At 38.6% G+C, this 21,914-nt stretch overlaps 2 protein-coding genes across 3 annotated transcripts; one reads left to right on the top strand and one right to left on the bottom strand.

Moving 5' to 3' along the window:
- Nucleotides 1-2,343: 2,343 nt before the first annotated feature.
- Nucleotides 2,344-3,691, bottom strand: LOC109164509. Of its 2 annotated transcripts, none has more exons than XM_019313030.1 (2): nt 2,908-3,691; nt 2,344-2,634 (listed from the first exon to the last, which is right to left on the bottom strand). In XM_019313030.1, the coding sequence occupies exons 1-2, from the start codon at nt 3,557-3,559 to the stop codon at nt 2,624-2,626; spliced, it is 663 nt and encodes a 220-aa protein (XP_019168575.1). In that variant the 5' UTR covers nt 3,560-3,691; the 3' UTR covers nt 2,344-2,623. The 2 variants fall into 2 exon arrangements, with proteins under 2 accessions (XP_019168575.1, XP_019168574.1); XM_019313029.1 differs by having other exon boundaries at nt 2,344-2,594.
- A 10,949-nt stretch (nt 3,692-14,640) lies between these two features.
- Nucleotides 14,641-17,816, top strand: LOC109164444. Its single transcript, XM_019312981.1, has 4 exons — nt 14,641-16,317; nt 16,747-17,038; nt 17,126-17,503; nt 17,611-17,816. The coding sequence occupies exons 1-4, from the start codon at nt 14,641-14,643 to the stop codon at nt 17,814-17,816; spliced, it is 2,553 nt and encodes an 850-aa protein (XP_019168526.1).
- Nucleotides 17,817-21,914: the final 4,098 nt, after the last annotated feature.

Below are 21,914 nucleotides of genomic sequence, written 5' to 3'. Positions count from 1 at the left end.
GACTTGGAAACTGTAGCATGTTTCTTTGATTTCCATGAGATCAGTGCATTCCCAAGGAAAATGCAGAAACCAGTGGCTGACTTTCTAGTATCAATGCAGGCTCCCCAGTCAGAATCAGAGAAAGCTTTCAATTGTAAGTTTGATGTTGCAGGGAAGAATAGACCTTTGCCAGGTGCAGCCTTTATGTATCTGAGCACCCTAAAGGCAGCTTGTAAGTGTATATGAGTGGGCTTTTCCAGAAATTGAGACAGTTGTTGAGTAGCAAAGCTGATGTCTGGTCTGGTAATGGTTAAGTATAGGAGTTTTCCTACAATTTTCCTGTATTGAGTGTTATCTTGAAGAGGATCACCCTCCATTTTACTCAGCTTATGTGAAGGCACAGTAGGGCTATAGACTGGTTTGGAATTTGTGAACCCTGTATCTTCAAGTAATTCTAGTGCATACTTTCTTTGAGATATACTAATCCCTTTCCTTTGTCTGGCCACTTCTAAACCAAGGAAGTACTTTAGAGGGCCCAAATCCTTCAATTTTAAGCTTCTGTTTAGCTGCTCTTTCACCTCACATATGCACTGTAGGTCAGCACTTGCAACTACTATATCATCAACATACACTAATAGGGCTATGAATGACTTTCCCTCACCCTTAGTAAACAGAGAGTTGTCAGGTAAAGTTTGTTTGAACCCCATATTCTGCAAGGCAATGTTTAACTTTGTATTCCACTGTCTGCTAGCTTGCTTTAAGCCATAAAGAGATTTATTTAGCTTGCATACTAACCCAGTCCTTTTTCCTGTCAAGCCAAGGGGTAGTTGCATGTAAACTTCCTCTTCTAGATCTCCATGTAGGAAACCATTGTTCACATCCATCTGATGAACATGCCAATCCTTTGCTGCTGCTATTGCTAGAAGGGTTCTAACAGTTGTCATCTTTGCCACTGGACTGAATGTGTCTAGGTAGTCAATGCCAAGAACTTGATTATAACCCTTTGCCACTAGCCTTGCCTTGTATCTCTCTATGGTGCCATCAGCCTTGTACTTGATCTTGTACACCCACTTACAACCAATAGGTTTCTTAGAAGGGGGTAGGTTGACTAGATCCCAAGTATTGTTTTTCTGCAAGGCAGTGATCTCTTCTTGCATAGCCCTTCTCCACTGCTCATGTTGAGCTGCTTCCTGATAGTTCTTTGGTTCTGAACAACATGTAATGTTCATAATGAAGGACTGGAATGGGGGTTCCAACCTCCTATAATTCAGCACATTAGAGATAGGATGAGGAGAAGTCTTGAGAGTTGCATTTTGACAGACATAGTCCTGAAGATAAGTAGGAATATGTCTTTGTCTTGTGGATCTCCTAGCAACCTGTTGATTTTTTGTGGAATCAGGATTGTGTTCAGGCTCAGACATCTGTTCTCTTGAGTCAAGGGACCATGTCTGATCATTGTTGACATGTTCTTGTACATGTGTCTCAGCTGGTGACTGTGCAGAAACAGTACTCAGGTGATCATAGTTCTGCTCAGTGGAACTGGTCTGGTTTTGGATGTGAGACATCTCTGGACCTTCTGGCTCTTCATTAAAAGAGGGACTCAGATTTGGAAGAATGATCTGAGCTCTATCTGCAGAGGTACTAGACTGGAAGGGGAACACATTCTCACAGAATATTACATCTCTGGAAACAAAGAGATGTTTGGATACAACATCATAAACCTTATAGCCCTTTGTGTTACTTGCATAGCCAAGGAAGATGCACTTTTGTGCTCTAGGATGCAGTTTGGATTTGGGCCCCACTGTAGTTGCATAGGCTAAACATCCAAATACCTTTAAGTGTTGGTAGCATGGCATTTTCTTCATCCAACACCTGATAGGGAATCTGATTATTGATAGCAACAGAGGGTAGCCTGTTGATTAGGTATGCTGCATGCAGTACACACTCTCCCCATAGATATTCTGGTAGGTTGGCTTGAAACCTGAGGGCTCTAGCTGTGGAGAGTAGGTGCCCATGTTTCCTTCCACTCTACTGTTCTGTTGTGGGGTGTGAGAACAAGATGTCTGGTGCACAATTCCCTTTCTTTTGAAGAAGTCTGTCATGTTAAACTCCAATCCATTGTCTGACCTTATGCATTTCATTGTGGTGCCAAACTGATTTTCAACTATGTTACAAAAATCTGCAATCAAGCCTCTCACTTCTGATTTCAACTTCATTAGGTATACCCAAACAGCCCTACTATGATCATCTAATATAGTGAGAAAGTAGTGATGATTATGGATAGTGGCTATTTTATAGGGTCCCCATATGTCAATATGCAATAGATCAAAGCATCTAGCTGAAATAGATTCACTGGACTGGAAAGGGAGTATTGTTTGTTTAGCAAAATGACAACTATCACAAATCAAGCTTTTATTGACATGAATTAGGGGATCTAATCCCTTTAACAAATGCAACTTGGCATAAGAAGCATGGCCTAGCCTAGTATGCCACAAAGTACACTTTTCTGTGCTAGAGACATAATTGCATACAAAAGGTGTAGATTCAGGGAACATCAGAAAGTACAACCCATTTCTCAGCTTAGCCCTTCCAATCATTTTCCCAAGGACAGCATCCTGTATTGTGCACTGGTCAGAACTCATTCTCATACTATATCTGTCATTTTAGTGAATGAGCTTACTGAAATCAAATTGTATTGGAAACCAGGCACATAAAGAACATTTTGCAAGACAAAATCATCAGATAGGTGAACTGAACCAGTAAAAGTAATTACAGCCTGTTGACCATTTGGCAGACTAATATGCAAATTATTAACTCTTCTTTGTCTACTCAGCAATTCAAGGTCACACACAATATGGTGAGTTGCACCACTGTCCACAATCCAACTACTTTTACTACATCTAGCAGTATTGATTGAAAGAGGCATACCTTCCATCTGCAAGTCAGCTGATACAGTGTTGACCAGAACTTTTGAGGGTTGATCTAGAGGAGAATTTTGGCCATCAACAGCTGGTTCATTTGACTGCATGAAGCTCAGAAACTTCTTGAAGTCCTCTTGTGTGAAGATCATGCTTCCATTACTGTTAAACTGTTGGCTTCCTAGAACCTGATTTACTGCACCTTGATTTCTTGATTTTGGTTTCCACCCAGGTGGATAACCATGCTTCTTGTAACATTTGTCTTCAGTATGACCTGTGTACCCACAGTGAGTGCACACAGGCCTCTTGTTATTCATCATTGCCCTTTTGTAGCCTGTCTGAGAACCCCCTTCTGTTCTAGTCAAGAAGGCACTAGGAGTTGAGTTGTTCTCTCCTGTCTGATGTAATTGGCTCTCAAAACATGAACTACCCAACTGAGGGCAGGAAACCAATTCTAGGGCTGGGCTCTCATTTATGTGCAGGTAGTATGGGTTGGAATAGCTCTGAGGATTGAATGTTACCTCAGAAGCGTTCAATCCTGACGGTGTACTGGGAGAGTTTGCCGGTGTGGTGTTTCCATTCGCCGGAGTTCCTGCCGGAGCTGTGGTGTTGCTATCAATCGGAGCTGCGCGATTTCCAATCGTCAGCCACGCAGTCGCCATTGTAGATTGGTAGAAGAGACTCCTTATTCTCTGAGCTCTGATACCATGTTGCGAAGTAGAAGGATTTGAAGAATTGAAGAAGAAGAAGAATTATTCTGTATATTCAACTGGATGAAAAGAGAGAGTTTATACATTTTGGGAGATTGAGACAGAGAGCTTCAACTGCTTCTAATTAACTAAGAACAGTTACACAGTAGCCAATTAACAGAATAACCTACTAGAAGTTAAGTGATTAGGATTGTGCCAAGTGTCACTAATCCCTCACTAACCCCTTATTCCTAATAATTCCCTCTTTTAGACAAAAATTTACGGGATGTTTGGTTGGATGGAAAAGTTTTTTATGAAAAATATTTTCAAAGTGGAGAAAAAAATGTTATTTTTAGGTATTTGGTTCATGAAATTCATTTTTCATTGGAAAATGAATTCTTCAAATTTGAGGAAAACAAAATCCTTGTTTGGACCATGATTTTGTTTTTCATAGAAGATGAGAAGAAAAAATGATATGGTTTGACAATATTACCCTTGTTTTCTTTTTTAATTATATAACTCTTATTAATATTTAGGGACATATAGGTCTTTATACTCCTTATTCCTTACAATTCCAAATCTAATCGAACAATAGAATTAGTAATACCAGTAATTTTTTTCCACTAACCAAACAATGAAATTCATCTTCTTAGTAATTACTTTTCCATAAAATTTTAATTTAATTTTCTTTAAAATATTTTCCGCAAACCAAGCGAGCCCTTAGTGAACAACACTTAGCAAAAATTTGGTCTTCCCGCTCTACTTCCCTCTCACGATCTCATCTGCTCAGAAGTCAGAACACACGACAAGTCCTCCACTCATCCACAACTAAATAGAATGTTCCCTGTTTCTAAAAATCATAAAGAATATTACATTGATGACAATTGTAATGAATGTGGGTTGTTTGTTGATTGTGCAATTGTTTTACTATGTTCTATGTAATTTCAGAATCAAGATTTTCAGTTAGGGCTACAAGATGAAGGTAGCAAATTCCTGCCACCATTTTTCAAGATTTTTTTTTTTTTTTTTGTTATTATATCTTAATGTGTACTTTATCTCCATGCCACCATTTTTTAGGTGTATTACAGACCGTTTCCAACCCAAACTCTGAATTTTGAGGAGAAACAATATTGCTTCTTTATCTCTGAATTTTCTCTTTAAAATTATGTGAATAGTTAGTCACCAGATTGTCTTCTGGTCTGTTAAACATTTTATCTTGGAAAAATATATGCAATTGTGGTGGTTATATTTATTGAGTTCTGTTTTCTCATTCTTGATAGATACATTTAAATTATAGAAGTTTGCTGCCATATGATAATGTGTGAATGCTTCTGTGTGGTGCATTATATTCACTGGACTTATATTCGACACATCCATTCCTTTACTTAGAAATTTGACATTCAGTAAATCTAGGTTGATTATTTATATGTATAAAGTTTATATGTTTGGATGCATATAGTCTAAAGTAAAATTTGCCACTAATAAACACATGGACCTTTAAATTGTTAATTTAAGATTTTTAACTAAGTATATATAAGTGTTTGTATATCCATATATCTAAATAAATTGTTAATGCACAAATATTATTTAACATGTATAGACTCTTCGTCAACCGGAAGTAACCAATGTGGTTTCTGTTCAAGCACACGTAAGATTTTTTATCATCATATCATGTTTTATCATCATGTTTTAATTATTTCAATTAATTTTATAAAATAATCATATTGTGGTTATGCTGAGTACTTATATATTTACCATTCATATATTTTCGACATGTAGTTTCAACAAGTTGTACGTCTATGACAAAACAGATATTGATCTAGTGTGTTTCGAATGGACAAATTGTGTATCAAGTTATATAGAGTAGGTATGCTTTTGATTAGAACTTTGTGAACATTTAGATTTGGTGATTGGAATTGTTCATTGTATTTGAAGTAGATGATGAATTCTTGTGTATTTTGAAATATTTTACATACTTGAAGATAATTGTACTAATGAATTGATGTTTTGGTATTTATGGTTTTTGGATAAATTGTTTTTATTATATTATGCTTAAAATCAAAACAAGTTAAAAAAACAACGGTTTAAAATCGTCGTCTATGAATGTGAGAATAATGGTTTTAACCGTTTTCTTTGATATATAAGACAATGGTTAAAAACAGCTGTCTATGCTTGTAATATTCAACAAAACAGGTTTCAACAACAATTAATAGACAGCAATTTTTAACCGTTGTCTATCGGTGTGACTTCCAACAACACTTGTTTTAACAACACACAATAGACAACGGTTAAAAACCGTTGTCTTATATAGAAAAGACAATTGTTAAAAATCGTTGTCTATGCCCGTGACTTTCAGCAACACCGGTTTCAACAACACTCAATAGACAATGATTTTTAACTGTTGTCTTTTCTAAAAAAGACAACGGTCCGTTTAAAATCGTTGTCTATGGGCGTGACTTTCAACAACACACAATAGACAATGCTTTTTAACCGTTGTCTTTTCTAGAAAAGACAACGGTTAAGAATTGTTGTTTATGTGCGTGACTTTCAACAACACTAGTTTTAACAACTGTTGTCTATGTGTGTAACACTCAATTGTGCATTTTTTTTGTAGTGTTATAAATTTACATACGCTTCCATTATCTCTTTAATGTTATCACATGGCAAGAGACCAATTGAATCAAATCAAAAAGTTTCATATAATTGAGGACAAAAGAAAAAAGTTTTTAATTGGGAATGGCAAATGATGTCATTTATTTATGAACGGACGTTGGAGTTAGAACTTTAAGGAGTTGCTAGGCGATGAAGAGTTGCGGAAGAGGATGAATAAAATTATAGGAGAATAGAAAAGGCCAAAAGGTTTTTAATTGGTGTAGGTAAAGAATGTCATTTATTAAAATAATAAGGATAAAGATGAAAAAAAGTTAGGAAGCTACTAGCTTATTTTTGAAATGCTACCTAAGGTAGCTTTTCAAAATAAGCTCTTATTTTAAGCTATTCGCTTATTTTGGGAACATTACCAAACATAATTTATAGCTTATTAGTAGCTTAAAATAAGCTATAAACTCTTAAATGAGCTCTGTCAAACAGAGTATGTGGCTCATCATCCACACATATGTCATCCCCCGGCTTTGATTGTGCATATTGGTGAATAAGAGTTTGCATAAAACCAAATCGCTACATCATCTCAACAATTTGCCCTTCAAATTCCTGACTTAATTGCAGCATCAATTGCTGACTTTGTTTTTCAAACGCCACAGAAACAGCAGCATCAATTGCTGACTTTGTTTTTCAAACGCCACAGAAACAGCAGCATCAACTAATCGTTGGACATCTTCTGTAGGCGTTTGGCGACATTTTATGCCATATCCTCTCCCCATGGTTCTAACACGCCCTGGATGCTTATCAGTACCTAGCACAACAAACAATGAATCTTGTCTTCAAGACTCAACGAATTCTCCTTGAGAATCTTGCAACTCGAGAACATCCTTACATATATAAAAATATTCAGTAATAATTACTATTATATTTTGTACATTTTATTCAACATAACTATTAATGTAGAAAATTATAACATATTTACTTAAAAAATTTCCCGTGACCAATCTAGTTGCTTCTGTGCGAAAATTTCCTGACCTATCCATTCTTGCTCTCTTCCACTTTTTGGCTCTACGTGGAGGAACTGGAGGAATGTGACGCGACAAAGGTGCACGACAATGGCGGTGGGACGACAGTTGTGGTGGCGGACAGTGGACTAGAAGTGGCGGATGGTGGAGAAGAAGAACAAAATGGTGTTGGTGCGGCGGTAGTGGGCGGCGGTGGGTGTTGTACGAAGAAATGGCGTGGTGCGGCGTCGTGATGTGGTTGCAGTATATTTTCAAACAAATAATACACGGAGTATCGGGTAATTGATCCACATGGGAGTGGTTGTATTAAGCACTAGCTACTAATTTATTCTTATGGAGCTAATCCGAATGATTATCTTGGATGGTTGCATTAAATAAATAAAGAAAAGTAAAATATCAGGGTTTTATAAACAATAGAGAGAAGATGAGATTTAATGGGATTCAAGTGTTTAATCCCCTAGTGCCTAACTTGAGTGCAATATTAAATCTGGGTTTAAACTAGTGTGAGAATGCAAAGATGGTATAGAGTTACTCCCGTAATCTCTAACACTAGTGATTATTCACTCCCATGATATAAAAACCCAACAATAACAGATAAAACATTCAGAATTAACTCCTAGCTACTACCATCTCCCGATGCGCAATAATCAAGAATTAAACTCCCTAACATATATGCTATCTCTCAAGGTGCAACAGTTAAGTGCAATTGTGTGTACTCTCAATTATGCCTAACTCCCGTTATGACATTAACAAAGCAATGAAACAAGTAATTAGGGCCCTGAACTACTAGTAACACCATTAATAAACACAATAGCAACACAAGTTTAAAACCCAAATAATAATATATTAAAGAATCTGAGAGCACAGACACATAGGTTGATAAACACTTTTACCCAAAAATCTCTAACGGAATTTAGCCAAGCATGGCTAAATTATACATAGCAAATATATTAAAGGAATTACAAGTTATCAAAGAGAGTACAAGAATAAACCAAACGATTTTTTCAAATCTCCTTAGCTTTCTTCTTGCTTCCCAAGACAACTTGTGGCTCTTGATTTCTTCTCTTTCTTGTCTCCAAAGATCTCTGAATGTCCTTTAGGGTTGAGGAATGTGGGATTTTATAGCTAGAACCAATCCCGGAGTGAATAGGAAAGATCCGCGCGAAAACGAGCTGAAAACGCAATCTGGGCCTTCAACCGCTCGACGCGTTGAAACCAAGCCTTCAATTTTCCGAGGTGTTCTGGAAAATCTCGATGCGTCGAGACAAGGGCTCGACGCGTCGAGAAAGGCGTCGTTTTTCCTTGCTCGCTGCTGTGTCCGCTCGACGTGTCAAGAAATGGGTTTTTCTATAAAATTCAAGAAACGGTTTTTTCGTAAAATTCAAGAAACGGTTTTTCTTTTATTTTTGGGCAGAAAATTCAAAAAAAAAAAATGTTTTGTAATAAATCTCTTCTCCTCTCTCCTCCCCTTTTGAGTAGTTTTCTTATTTAATTTTTTTTTTATTGTTCTGTGTTTTTTTTTAATGTTGAGTCAACGAGAGAATAAGTATTAAAAAATATGGCAGCACCCAATGTCCTTAGCATCTGGGCCCTTAGCATGCGCCACATGCTAGACAGTGTTGGTGCCCACTAACGCACACCAGGAAAATTATGCCCTGGAAACGTGTTCACCATGAATGGTGAACACGGGTCCAAACGGTGTCGTTTTTATGAAAATAAGTTTGTTAATGTGGTGTTAACGGCGCGCGTTTGGTCAGATTATGAATTTTCTGTTATGATATTATGAATGTACTGTAAATTCATAATCTCATAACAGAAAATTCATAATCTCATAACAAAAAATTCATAATCTCATAACAGAAAATTCATAATCTCATAACTGCACATTCAAAAATCCATGCAATTATGAATGTGCAGGCATAGATTTATGAATGTGCATTTATGAAATTATGAATTTTCTTTTTATGAGATTATGTTGAAGAAGCTTGCGTGAAGAGGAAGTGAAACCGCAAAATGTGAAAGTGAAAGAAAAGTCAGAGGTTAATTAAGAAAAAAAAAAAAAAGATAACGGTGTACTAACACCGTTGGGACCGTGTTCACCATGGATGGTGAACACGGTTCCATGGCATAACGATCCCGCGCACCAATGCACTGTCTCTGGTTTTTCGAAACCGTCGTCGCTCGACCCAAAGAAACAAGAACTTCGACCCCTGTGTTTATACTATCTAGAAATTTTGAGAATTGAGAGAGAAAGAGAAGAGCCTAATCCGACAACTCGGCCGCTTCACAACTTCACATTGCCCTCGTGCCTCAAATGGGGTCACCAGAAACACCTCCATTGCATGAAGCTCGGCAATTCTTCTGGTGATCACCCCGAGGAGGATGATGGTAGCAATCAGGTGCAACAAATTTCTCCGATTAATGCCCTGTCGCTAACGATGATGATATCGAGAAGCTGATGATTGATCTCCGTGCAGCGGCCGAGCACACAGGAGAAAGGGAAAGGCCGGACAATGGCGATAAGAAACCCTCTTAGGAGGAGGACTCCAACCCTGCTGCCGCCTGCCCTTGGATTTCGCGTAATTGCGGAGTTGGTGACGGAAATGGAAAAGTAGTGCACTTAGCGCAGTCGTAGAAGAGTAAGTTTTCAATCGCTCTCTCTAGAGAAGTGATCGAAGCTGATTTCACTGCCATTACGGGTGTCAAACACCCAGAAAACCCAAGAAAAGGCCCAGAGCTATTCGGAAGGAGATTGATGTATTTAAAAGCCTTAATTAAAAGATTCTAATTTTCACCATTTCTCACCTCAATTCCAACAATAACTAATCCGATTCTCTGATCTCCATACTGGATTCTTGCAAGATCTTTTCCCAGGCTCGTGGTTGATGGAGATCACTCCAGATAAATATAAAGTTCACCATTTTCACCATCAAAATCTATCTGTGTAAAATTTAATAATTAAAGCTTTTGAGTCTCTTCTCTAGCTTGCCTAAATTTGCAGTGATGTTTTTCCTGCTACCATTTGTTGTATCTCAGTTGCACTTATATTCTTGCTTATACAGAGATTCCATTCCATTAAATTCTTCTTCTTAGACTTTGTTATGTTATACCGTGTGGTGTGGACCGTGATTATCTAATCTAGACTAGAGGGATTAATTAACCATACTCCACCTTTGAGAAAATATGAGTATGCATGAGATGTTAAGAACACAATATGTTTTATGAAATGCCTATTATTTTGTGTTTATCAAGTCGATCGACGAGAGAGAAAAAGTATTAAAAAAAATATATGGCAAAACCTGATGCCCTTAGCATGCGCGTCCAGTGTTAGTGTCCACTAATGCTCACCAATGCCTTTTAAATTTTTATATATTTTTATTTAATTGGAAGAGAATTAGGTGAATAATGAAAGAATGAATCAAATTAAACTGAATGAGAATATTTATTGGGAATAACATCCTTTCCTCAATTTTCATTATTATGTGTGCCAAAAAAGTTATGAATTTAATGTTATTAGAGTGCACAACACTGCACTAAGACCCAACATGTGGTTGTCGGCAAGAATTGTACTTGTGACCTTCATGTATGAGAATTGTATTCTATTCACTTGGTCACCTCTTTCGGGTTAGTTTTTTATAACATTTTTCTGGTAGGTCCAATTGAATATTGATAAAAACGCATTAAATAAAAACATGGCAACCACTTAATGGTCTCAGTAGGTGCGTGCGAGTGCACATGCATGCTATGCAGTGTTAGTGTGCACACTTATATATACCATTGACATTTTTTTCTTTTTCAATAAAAATTCAGAGAACCAATTTTTTATTTAAGTTTTGCACAAAAGATTAGAACAAATGTATGCTTCGCAATAAACTTCTTCTCCTTCCCTCTTTTGCATGGACATTAGTCTAGTCAATGAGAAGTCTCACTTATTATTATTTTTTCGAGCTATAAGATGATATTCGGTTCTTGTCGTTTGGGGGTTGGACACCTTATACGAAGCCAAAACCCTTGGGTTTTGAAAAGAGAAATTGACAAAAAAAATATTCACTCTGTTTGTTTTTAGGGCTATTAATCAAATAAGAACCCAAAATGGAAACAGCAACCCCTAACTCCACCCACAACCCACCCCGTCATTCCTCACTTCTCTAGTCTCATACTCTACTACAAAACACCTGCAATCCTTCCACCAAACCAGTCCTCCAAATATATACACACGTCGCATAATAGACATTTCCCGGTAATTTTTCTATCTCAATTAAATTACAAATTCCTTTCTGTCTCTAGAAATCCCCAGAATTCATCAATTTTTGCTCCGCTCCACGTAGACGACAACCGCCTCTTCCGCGATCCGATCATGATCTTCTTTTGCTTTCACAAGTGAGTTTTATAATCAATAATTTTCTTACTTGCACAGACGCTATAAAACTACTCTTTACGTCTTCGGTTTTCCCAAATCGTCGTCCCTCTTTTTTGTTTTTCATTTTTTTTTTTGTTTGTGATATGTCGGGTGCTCAAGCTAAGAAAGGAAAATTATTTAAAAAACATGCCCACCATCCAATGCTCTTAGCGTGCGCGTGTAGTGCCAAACAGTGTTGGTGTATACTAATGCGCACCAATGATATATATATATATATATATATATATATATATATATATATCCTTTTATTTAATTGGGAAGAAAATTAATTGAATAATGAAAAAAGAAAGCAAACTTAGTGAGAATATTTAAAAGAAATAACAACCTTTCACAATCTAAGTCTTCTCAAATCTTAACCACCCAACCCCCACCCCCTCTCATCCTTTATTATATGTGCCAAAAAAAAATTATAAATTTAATGCTCTTAGAGAGAACAACACCTACACTAAGACTCATGCAAGAGGTTGTTCGCAAGAATTGTACTTGTAACTTTCATGTATGAGAATAGTAATAAAAAGGTATTTTAAAAAAATGTGGCAACCACTTAATCATCTCAGGCACGTGCAAGTGCACTCCGATGCTATGTAGTGTTGGTGCACACACGTACACTAGTGATTTAAAAAAAAAAAACATTTTCCTTAAAATTTGAGAAACGGTTTTTCTTTTACTTTTGTGAAGAAAATTCACGAAAAAAAATGTTTTGTAATTAATTCTCCTTCCCTCTCCACTCTCCTTTTGGGTAGTTTTGTTTTGTTTTTATTGTTTTGTGTTTTTTTTTTTTTTAATGTGAGTCGACGAGAGAGAAAAAGTATTAAAAAAATACACGGCAGAATCCAATGCCCTTAGCTTGCGCGTGCATTGCACGCTCATGCTAGACAGTGTTGGTTCCCACTAATCTGCACTATTATATTGTCTTTTTAATTTTTATATTTTTTTATTTAATTGGGAAGAAAATTAGTTGAATATTATTTGGAGGTTTGATTCTTGTCATTTGGGGGTTGGACAACTCCTTATACGAAGTCAAAACCATTGATTTTGAAAGGAAAAATTGACCCCAAAAAAAATGTTTTACTCGATTTGTTTCTAGGGCTATAAATCAAATAAGAACCTAAAATGGAAACAAGTAAAACAACGAATCATAACTCAGATTAGGCACAAAAATAATAGTGGATACCAATATAGGCCTGCATGGATTTTGTGTACTAACTAGGGAAAGCCATGTTCAAGGAGACCGTTTGTGTAGAAATGGTCTCCTTGAGTTAAAGGGAAAGCCATATAGGTATTATACATGTTTGTACGTACATATATAGAATTAATTAAATAATATAGTTTGATAAAATTGATTAGCAATGATTAATTAAGAATTTAAATAATTAAAATTGTTATAATCTATATATACTATTAATAAAAAGGGATAAAGTACAAATAAGCCAAGGAACTATTTGGGAAACAACATTGAACTCAAATAACCGTTAAACTCAAATAATCCTCAAATAAACCATTGAATCTGAAAATAAGGAGCAAATAAGCCATTGAACTAAAAAAAAAAAAAAACAATTAACATTTTTAACAGATTAACTTTAAGTTTTTGTTGACTAGATTGCCAAATTTTTATTTTATTTACGTTTCTTTTATTATAATCAACCTACATAATAATATATTTTAAAGTAATTATAATCAAAATAATTTTGTCTTGTCTAGATTTGATTGATTGATTAATTTATTATTATTTTTAACTTGATCTTCTGTTTAATATATCAGGGGAAAAAGCTGTCACTTAAATAATTTATGGAGAAAAAGTGCTAGGTTCCGTCGAAACAATAATCTCTCGAGAACTCTCTCTCCTAGGGTTTGCTCCAGGTTTTCTCTCTGTTTCTTACTGGTATCCCTACGGTTAATCGTCGGTTCTCTGCGCATCTGTGTGGTGTTCGTCGCTGTTCTTGTTCGTGGCAAATGGCGGGAGTGAGCACGTCTGTAGAGGTCGCTGCTCTTACGCAACGATGGGCACACATCGCCCTTGAGGAAGAGGAAACGACATTCCAGCCGGACGAGGATGGTGTGGGGGGAGATGCGAGTGGTCTAGGTCCGACGTGGAGGATAGTGGGAAGGTTCTTGACCAAGAAACTGATCAAGATTGAGTATATGCGGCAGATTATTGCATCAGTGTGGAAACCGGTGAGGGGCATACAAGTGTCTGAGATACAGCCCCGGCTATTCCTGTTTGTGTTCTACCATAGAACGGATATGATACGTGTGCTTGAAGAGGGTCCTTGGGCGTTTGATAACGCAACCCTAGTTTGCAGGGAGGTTGCCGATGGTGCGCTACCAGGGGATGTTGTTCTTGACTCTGTAGACATGTGGGTGCAGGTATATGACTTACCCATGGGTTACACGTCTGACAGAATTTTGGAACAGATTGGGAATGTTTTGGGTACTTTTATTAAAGGTGATGATAGGTTTTTTGGAGCCCCATGGAAAACGTTTTATCGTATTCCTATTGCTTTGCCGGTTAACAAGCCGATAAGGTGCCGGATGAAGTTTATGAAGCGTGACAAAACTACATGCTGGATCACGTTTAAGTACGAGCGTCTGCATACTTTCTGCATCTTTTGTGGGGTGATTAGCCATGTGCACAAATTTTGTGTCCATGCAAGAGACTCGCCGGTCCTAGTCGGAGAATATCCGTTTTCGGATGAACTGCGTGCAGGCAACCGGAGGGGCCCTCTTGCGGTGGGTGAAAGCTGGCTGCTATCGACGGAGGGGCCGGCTGTGGCTGGTGGCGGTACGGGTGTGATGGGTGGTATGCCGGCTGTGGGGGCGGTAGGGGCTGTTCCGGTCATGGGTATGGAGTCGGATGTGGAAGTTATGGCGTTGGCAAATAGAAGGAGGGAGTGGGCTGATGGTAGTATGCGGCGGGAGAGTGGTAATGATGTGGATGTTTTGATGACTGAGGGTGGTTCAAAAAACTTGCATGTGGCGGGATCTAGTTCTCAGACCCGCCCGATCCGATGAGTACTCTAAGTTGGAACTGCCGTGGCTTGGGTAATCCACAGACAGTTCGCGAGATTATGGACCTAGCATCCCGTAAGAAACCCGACTTTATTTTTCTTATGGAAACCAAGGTAGGCAGAGAGCATGACGAAAGTATTCGTGTCAATCTTGGTTTCGATGGTTTGTTTTATGTTGATCTTGTAAGGCTGGGTGGTGGCATGGCCTTGTTGTGGAGGAAGAATAATACTGCGAATCTCTTGAGTTTCCCGAAAAATCACATTGATATTAAAGTTAGTATTGCAGGATTCCCTGAGTGTAGGATGACTTGTTATTGTGGTTTCCCGGAGCGGCAGAGAAGGAATGAGTCGTGGGAGTTAATTAAATTGCTTGCATCAAAATTTGACTTGCCCTGGGTGATGATTGGAGATTTTAATGACCTCCTGTTCCAGCATGAGAAAAGAGGGGGTAATCTGCATCCGGATAGGCTCCTACGCGGATTTGGGGATGCTATTGAGAAATGTGGGTTGTCCCAAATGTCTATGGGTGGTTACCAGTTTACTTGGGAGAAGGGTAAAGGCACAACATCTTGGATTGAGGAAAGGTTGGATAAGGTACTGTCTACGAATAGTTGGAATTCTATAGTGCTTGGAGCGAGGGTAACTAATCTGTTAACTCGTAAGTCCGATCATTCAGTATTATTCCTGGAAATCAGGGATCCATCTGGAGGGAGGAGTGGTAGGGGAAGGGGTTTTCGGTTTGAATCTGCGTGGTTATATGACGAGGGGTGTAGGCGTGTGGTGGAGTCATGGGCAGAAGGGAGGGATAGGGGTTTCCAGAGTTGTGTTCAGTATTGTGGTCATCGATTATCTAGATGGGGGGGGGGGGGGGGTGTTCGATTCCATAAATTTGGGGAGAGGATAATGAGTTTAAAGAAGGCGCAGGAGTGTCTAAAAGGGTGTACGGACCCGGACTCTCTCCTTGAGTACCAGCAATTTGAGGAACACTTGAGCCGGCTTGAGGCTCAGGAGGATGCGTACTGGAGACAGAGGGCCAAGCAACACTGGCTCAGGAATGCAGATGCTAATACAAGGTTTTATTACAGGTATGCCTCTCACCGAAAAAAGAAAAATACTCTTACTACTCTTATGAATGATGCTGGGGATTGGGTGGAGGGGGATGCCATGACTCAGGTTATATTACAGTATTTCGATAATATTTTCTGCACTAGCCACCCTGAGAGTGGAGATGTTATATTTGAGGGCGTGACTCCTCAGGTCACACAGTCTCATAATGAATCTCTCATACATCCGTTTGAGAGGGAAGAGGTTAAGAATGCACTGTTTTCAATGTTTCCGGATAAGGCACCTAGCCCGGATGGGATGAACCCAGGGTTTTATCAGCATTTTTGGGATGTGGTGGGGAGGGATGTGTCAGATTTTGTGGTGGACTGCTTGGATGCTCAGTCCTTTCCACCTGGTTTGAATGAGACAGATGTGGTTTTAATCCCTAAGAAGGAAACCCCGGAATTTGTGTCTGATTTGAGACCAATAGCTCTCAGTAATGTGATATATAGGATCATGGCAAAAATGATGGCAAATAGAATGAAACCATTAATGGATGAAGTAATCTCGGAGTCTCAGAGTGCATTTATACCGGATCGACTTATCACTGATAATATTTTAATAGCTGCGGAGGTGGGACATTTTCTAAATAGGAAGCAGTGTGGGGCTGTTGGCTGGGGGGGGGGGGGGGGGGGGCTTGAAACTGGATATGGCAAAGGCCTATGATTACATGGAGTGGCATTTTCTCCGGGGGATTATGCTTGCCTTGGGTTTTGACAGTAGATGGGTGGACCTAATCGATTATGCTTTGTGTTACATCTGTGTCTTATAGCTTCTTGGTTAATGGGACACACAATGCACCTGTCACGCCTACTAGAGGGTTAAGGCAAGGAGACCCCTGTTTCCCTATCTGTTTATTATTTGTGCGGAGGGGCTATCAGTGTTACTACAACAGGCACAGAGTAATGGTTTTATTCATGGTTGTAGAGTTGCGAGAGGTGCTCCCCCCATCTCTCATTTTTTTTTTTTTTTTTGCAGATGATAGTCTATTATTTTTTTAAGGCAAATGCTAATGAGGCTGGGGCAGTTACAGATTGTTTGGCTGTGTATGAGAAGTTATTGGGACAGGTGGTAAACTATCATAAATCCAACATATGTTTCAGTAAAAATACATGTGTGGAGGATAGGGATGAGGTGTCGCAGATCCTAGGTGTGGTGCAGGCTCCGAATTTCGGTAAATATTTGGGGCTCCCTTCATTTGTTGGAAGGAATAAAAAGGCAGCTTTCTCATATATTGAGGATAAGATCAGACAGAGGATAGGGTCCTGGATTAAGAAATTACTATCACAGACTGGTAAAGAAGTCTTATTGAAAAGTGTGGCACAATCAATGCTTAGATTTTCAATGAGTGTGTTTTTATTGCTTATGAATGTTTGTGTAGCAATTGAGAGGACTATGAATCGTTACTGGTGGGGTACAGGTTCTGAACATGGCATCCATTGGAAGGCATGGGATAGATTATGTATCCCTAAAGAGTTTGGTGGTCTAGGTTTCAAAGATTTGCGAGCCTTTAATTTGGCAATGTTGGGAAAGCAGGCATGGCGATGGTTGACGAAGGGTGACTCGTTGGTAGCCCATGTATATAAAGCCAGGTATTATCCAAAGGATTCTTTTTCTGAAGCATGTTTGGGGAATAATCCTAGTTTTTGCTGGCGAAGTATTATGGCAGCGAAGGGGTTAGTTTGTGGAGGAGTTATACGGAGAATTGGAAATGGAGAGTCTACTTTGATTTGGGACTACCCGTGGCTTCAGGAGGATGGTCAGGATCCTACGATACAAACTGAAAAAACCCCCACTTGGTAGGGGCTAAAGTGGTGGGTTTGATTGACCAGGATACTGGAACATGGGATCAATCAATTTTGGCAGATATATTTGATCTAATTGATATACCCCGGATTGTGAAGATACCTATTTCCCCAGACGATGATGATTCTTGGTATTGGCATTGGGATCCAAGTGGCTGCTACTCAGTAAAGAATGGATATAGGCTCATTGTTGGAAATCATGAGGATAATGGTGGCACTTTTAATAAATGGCTCTCACTATGGAAACTTAAGATTCCCCCCAAGTAGAAGATTTTTTTATGGAGAGCTTTGAGTGATATCCTCCCAACTACACAGAATCTAATTGTAAAGAGAGTACAAATTGATCCCACATGTGCTATGTGTGGCACTACAAATGAAGATATTATGCATGCTTTAGTAGTATGTGATTTTGCAAAGGCTACATGGAATGAGTCCCGCCTCCCAATCCCCAATACTGTGACATATGTGTTTTACTCTTGGTTTGATGGAGTAATGAATGGTTTAGACACTAATGATATTATGTTCACAGCTTCAATTCTATACCACATATGGAGGGCAAGAAACAGAGCAGTATGGGATCGCTGCCTACCAACACCAAGGAAAGTTGTGGCGACAGCGGCGGCTACGGTACAAGCATGGCGGCAAGTGCATTCCGACGGCAGCTTGTACCAGCACCCCACCAACCCGCCAGCTCCTGTAGTGAATCCAACGGCTGGAATGGCTCACCCTCCAGCACAGTTGAGTTCGTGTTATGTCGACACAGGCTACCTGCCCGCAACGAACAAGGCGTCCGTTGGAGCTGTCCTCTTGGACGAAACCGGAGCTTTCCGAGCAGCCTTCAATGCCGAACTTCCCAACTGTTTTTCCCCTTTGATGGCAGAAGCATTTGCATGTAAGGAAGCTTTATCATGGATGAGGAATCGGGGAGAACGAACGTTTGTGCTACACACAGATTGCCAGCAGCTGCATCGTTATTTATCAACTACTACGGGTCCTATTCGGTCCTATGTTGGATATGTCATTGATAGTTGTAGGACTTTAATTTTCTATTTCGATTACTGTTTAGTTACATTCGTCCCTAGAACGAATAATTTATTAGCTCATTCTTTAGCGTCTATAGCTTTTAATCAGTCTACTGTTATGTACTGGGATGATTTCCCACCGGATGCTATTTCAGCTTATATCTCTAATATATGCCATTTAAGTTGGTTTTCAAAAAAAAAAATGGAGAAAAAGTGCTATAAGTATATAACACATGGGGAAAAGTACTATTTTCCCCTTATAGTATAATTACAATTAAACATGAGTCGTTAGACTTTCTTCTTTACAATCATTACATTTTATTTTATGATTATATATATATATATATATATATATATATATATATATATGAATTGTAATTAAACATGAGTCGTTGAATTAATTTTATATTGCTTGACAGTATATATACCATAATAATATAATATACCGTATATATATACCATAAAAATAGGAATACACTAGATTAGTATTAGTTTTAAAAATAAAGATGGTTTGACAGAGACCAACTTTGTAAAAATACTAAAGTAGGTATCCAGCGACACGCTTTTCCTCCTTTGGATCACTTTTTTCATGCACGGTTATTTTGGTATCCAGTCTACAATTTGTGACCTCTTGGGGAATGCGCCCTAAAACAACCACCCCTAACCCCACCCCTACTCTGTGGCTCGTCCCGGAAAAACAAGAACTCTAATCCCTACATATTGTTCTATCTAGAAAGTGTGAGAGATATCATAAATAATTACTGGAAACGATGAGAGAGAAAGACAGTAGCCTAATCCGACAACTCGACCGCTTCACAACTTCACATTGCCTTCATTCCTCATATGGGGTCACCAAAAACACCTCCTTTGCATGAAGCTCGGCAATTCTTCCGGTGATCACCTCGAGGAGGACGACGGTAGCAATCAAGTGCAGCAAATTTCTCCGATTAACTCCCCCGTGGACGACGATTTTTTGATATCGAGAAGCCGATGATCGACTCCATGCAGCTGCCGAGCACACCGGGGAAAGGGAAAGGCCGGACGGGTGTGGTCAACAATGGTGATAAGAAACCCTCTGAGGAGGAGGACGTGCTCCAACCCCGCTGCTGCCTGCCCGTGGACTTTGCGTAGTCGCCGAGCTGGCGACGGAAGTGGAAAAGTAGTGAACTTGGCGCCGCCGCAAAAGGATAAGTTTTCCGATCCGTCTCTCCAAAAAAGAGATTGAAGCTGATTTCACTGCCATTACCGGTGTCAAACCACCCAGAAAACCCAAGAAAAGGCCTAGAGCTATTCAGAAGGAGATTATTGATGTAATTAAAAGCCTTAATCAAAAGATTGTAATTTCCACCATTTCTCACCTCAATTCCAATAACTAATCCGGTTTTCTCCATACTGGATTCTTGCTGGATCTTTTCCCAGGTTCGTAGTTTATGGAGATTACTCCGGATAAAATGATAAATATAAAAGTCCAGATGGAAAATCCTGATCAAATTGATGGTAAACACAAAACACATTCATCCTTCTTTTCTCTCTAACTTAAATTTCACTCATTGTGTTAATCTATCTAATCTGAGGTTCCCAGACTATGAATTTAATTTCCTCACTTTTTTTCCTGTGTTACTACATGGGATTTTTTCTGCTGTTTCACAAGGTGAGAAATAAATTAAAGATAATGCATAGGATCGGAGGCAAAGTTAAATTTCAAAGAGGAAAAAAAGTGAATCTTGAAAGGGTGGCTGGTCATCATTTTCACCGTCAAATCAATCTGTGTAAAATCTATCTAGTTTTGAAGTCTGCATTTTGTTCTAGCTAGTCCAGTGGCTAACTCTCTAGAATGTACTTACAACTTTGTGCTTTTATGAACGTGTTGTGCTGTAGAATGCTTGCTATAGTTCCCTGACACAAATTAAAGGTTTTGAGTTCTCTTCTCTAGCTTGCCTAAATTTTCTGCGATATTTTCCAGCTATCATTCCTCTATTTTAGTTTCACTTATATTCTTGCATTCACAGAGATTCCATTATTATCTTCTTCTTCTTAGACTTTGTTATTGTTAGGAATATAGCGGAATAATGCGGAAGCGAAGAATCAAAAATTGAGAGATTATAGAAGTTAAATAATATAAATAAGGAAAATTATATAAATGACATATGAATAACGAACAATGGGAAAATATATATATATATATATATATATATATATATATATATATATATTAGTATCTACGTGAGAAAGAATAATAAAAAGGAATAACAATGAATTCAATGATGAATTGATGTTGTGAATGAGTGAATTACAAAGCATCAACCTAATCTATTTATACAAAGTAAAATGAGAGAATTAAGTGGCATGAAGTAAAAGAACGTGTACACACATGCTACATGGGGGAGAAAGTTGCGGCAACAACAAATGCATTACATGTTGAGTGGGTCTTCTACAATAAATTTGAGCCACATATATTATTTTCTTAACAATCTCCACCTTGGATCAAATCCACTGTGGAATTAAAAATTGGAACAGCCCGACTAAAATCAAGCACTACTTGAACTTAGCAACAGGAAGAGCCTCGGAATAGCAGGATGGATCACCATCAACCTCCTGTGTGACTGAAAGAGCATAAGCAACCATATTGGTTTCATCCTCACTAGCATACCTAGCAGGTTTTTTAATTGTCCTCTTAGGACGATCCATAGCAATGGAATACTCTCGTTGTGGCTCGACGAGAGGTGCGACGCTAGTAGATGCATCATCTTTAGTATTACCATCAGTAGTAGTACACTATCAATCGGCCTGAATTCAAACTCCACCTTCTCACCAATACTCTGCGTCTCATCTGTACTGGGAACTTTTCCAGAATAAAGTAGTGCATTTTCATCAAAAGTGATATCACGACTCATAATGATTTTCTGAGAATCAGGAGACCAAAGACGATACCCTTTTGACTCAGAGGCATAACCAAGGAAAATGCATTTGACAGCTCTCAGGTTTAATTTACCCGTACTGGAATGAGCATAAGCAGGACATCCAAAAACTCTTAAGATAGAGTAATCAACAGGATTACCTGACCAAACTTCCTCTGGAATTTTGAAATCGAGGGATGAGTGTGGAGATCTATTTACCAAATAACATGAGGTAGAAACGGCCTCGGCCCAAAAATCACGCTGTTTCCATAACCCAGCATTAGAGAGCATACAACGAGCTCTTTCCAATAGAGTCATGTTCAAACGTTCGGCAACACCATTCTGCTGGGGTTTACCAGGCAAGGTCTTGTGCCTGGCGATTCCATTTGCCGCACAAAAGTCATTGAAATCTGACTCACAGAACTCCAAGCCATTGTCTGTTCTGA

This window comes from Ipomoea nil, unplaced genomic scaffold (genome assembly GCF_001879475.1).
Source record: "Ipomoea nil cultivar Tokyo-kokei standard unplaced genomic scaffold, Asagao_1.1 scaffold3065, whole genome shotgun sequence".
Taxonomy (NCBI): domain Eukaryota; kingdom Viridiplantae; phylum Streptophyta; class Magnoliopsida; order Solanales; family Convolvulaceae; genus Ipomoea; species Ipomoea nil.
The sequence above is the reverse complement of the archived record's forward strand: the minus strand, read 5'-3'. Positions and strand labels throughout refer to the sequence as shown.

Coding starts and splice junctions, on each gene's coding strand:
- LOC109164444 (XM_019312981.1), top strand. CDS start 14,641: ATGAGTACTCTAAGTTGGAACTGCCGTGGCTTGGGTAATCCACAGACA. Junction 16,318..16,746: donor ATATTTTAATAGCTGCGGAG/GTGGGACATTTT, acceptor TATTTTTTTAAG/GCAAATGCTAATGAGGCTGG. Junction 17,039..17,125: donor GAAATTACTATCACAGACTG/GTAAAGAAGTCT, acceptor ATGTTTGTGTAG/CAATTGAGAGGACTATGAAT.
- LOC109164509 (XM_019313029.1), bottom strand. CDS start 3,559: ATGGCGACTGCGTGGCTGACGATTGGAAATCGCGCAGCTCCGATTGAT. Junction 2,595..2,907: donor AGCTGACTTGCAGATGGAAG/GTATGCCTCTTT, acceptor TGCACAATACAG/GATGCTGTCCTTGGGAAAAT.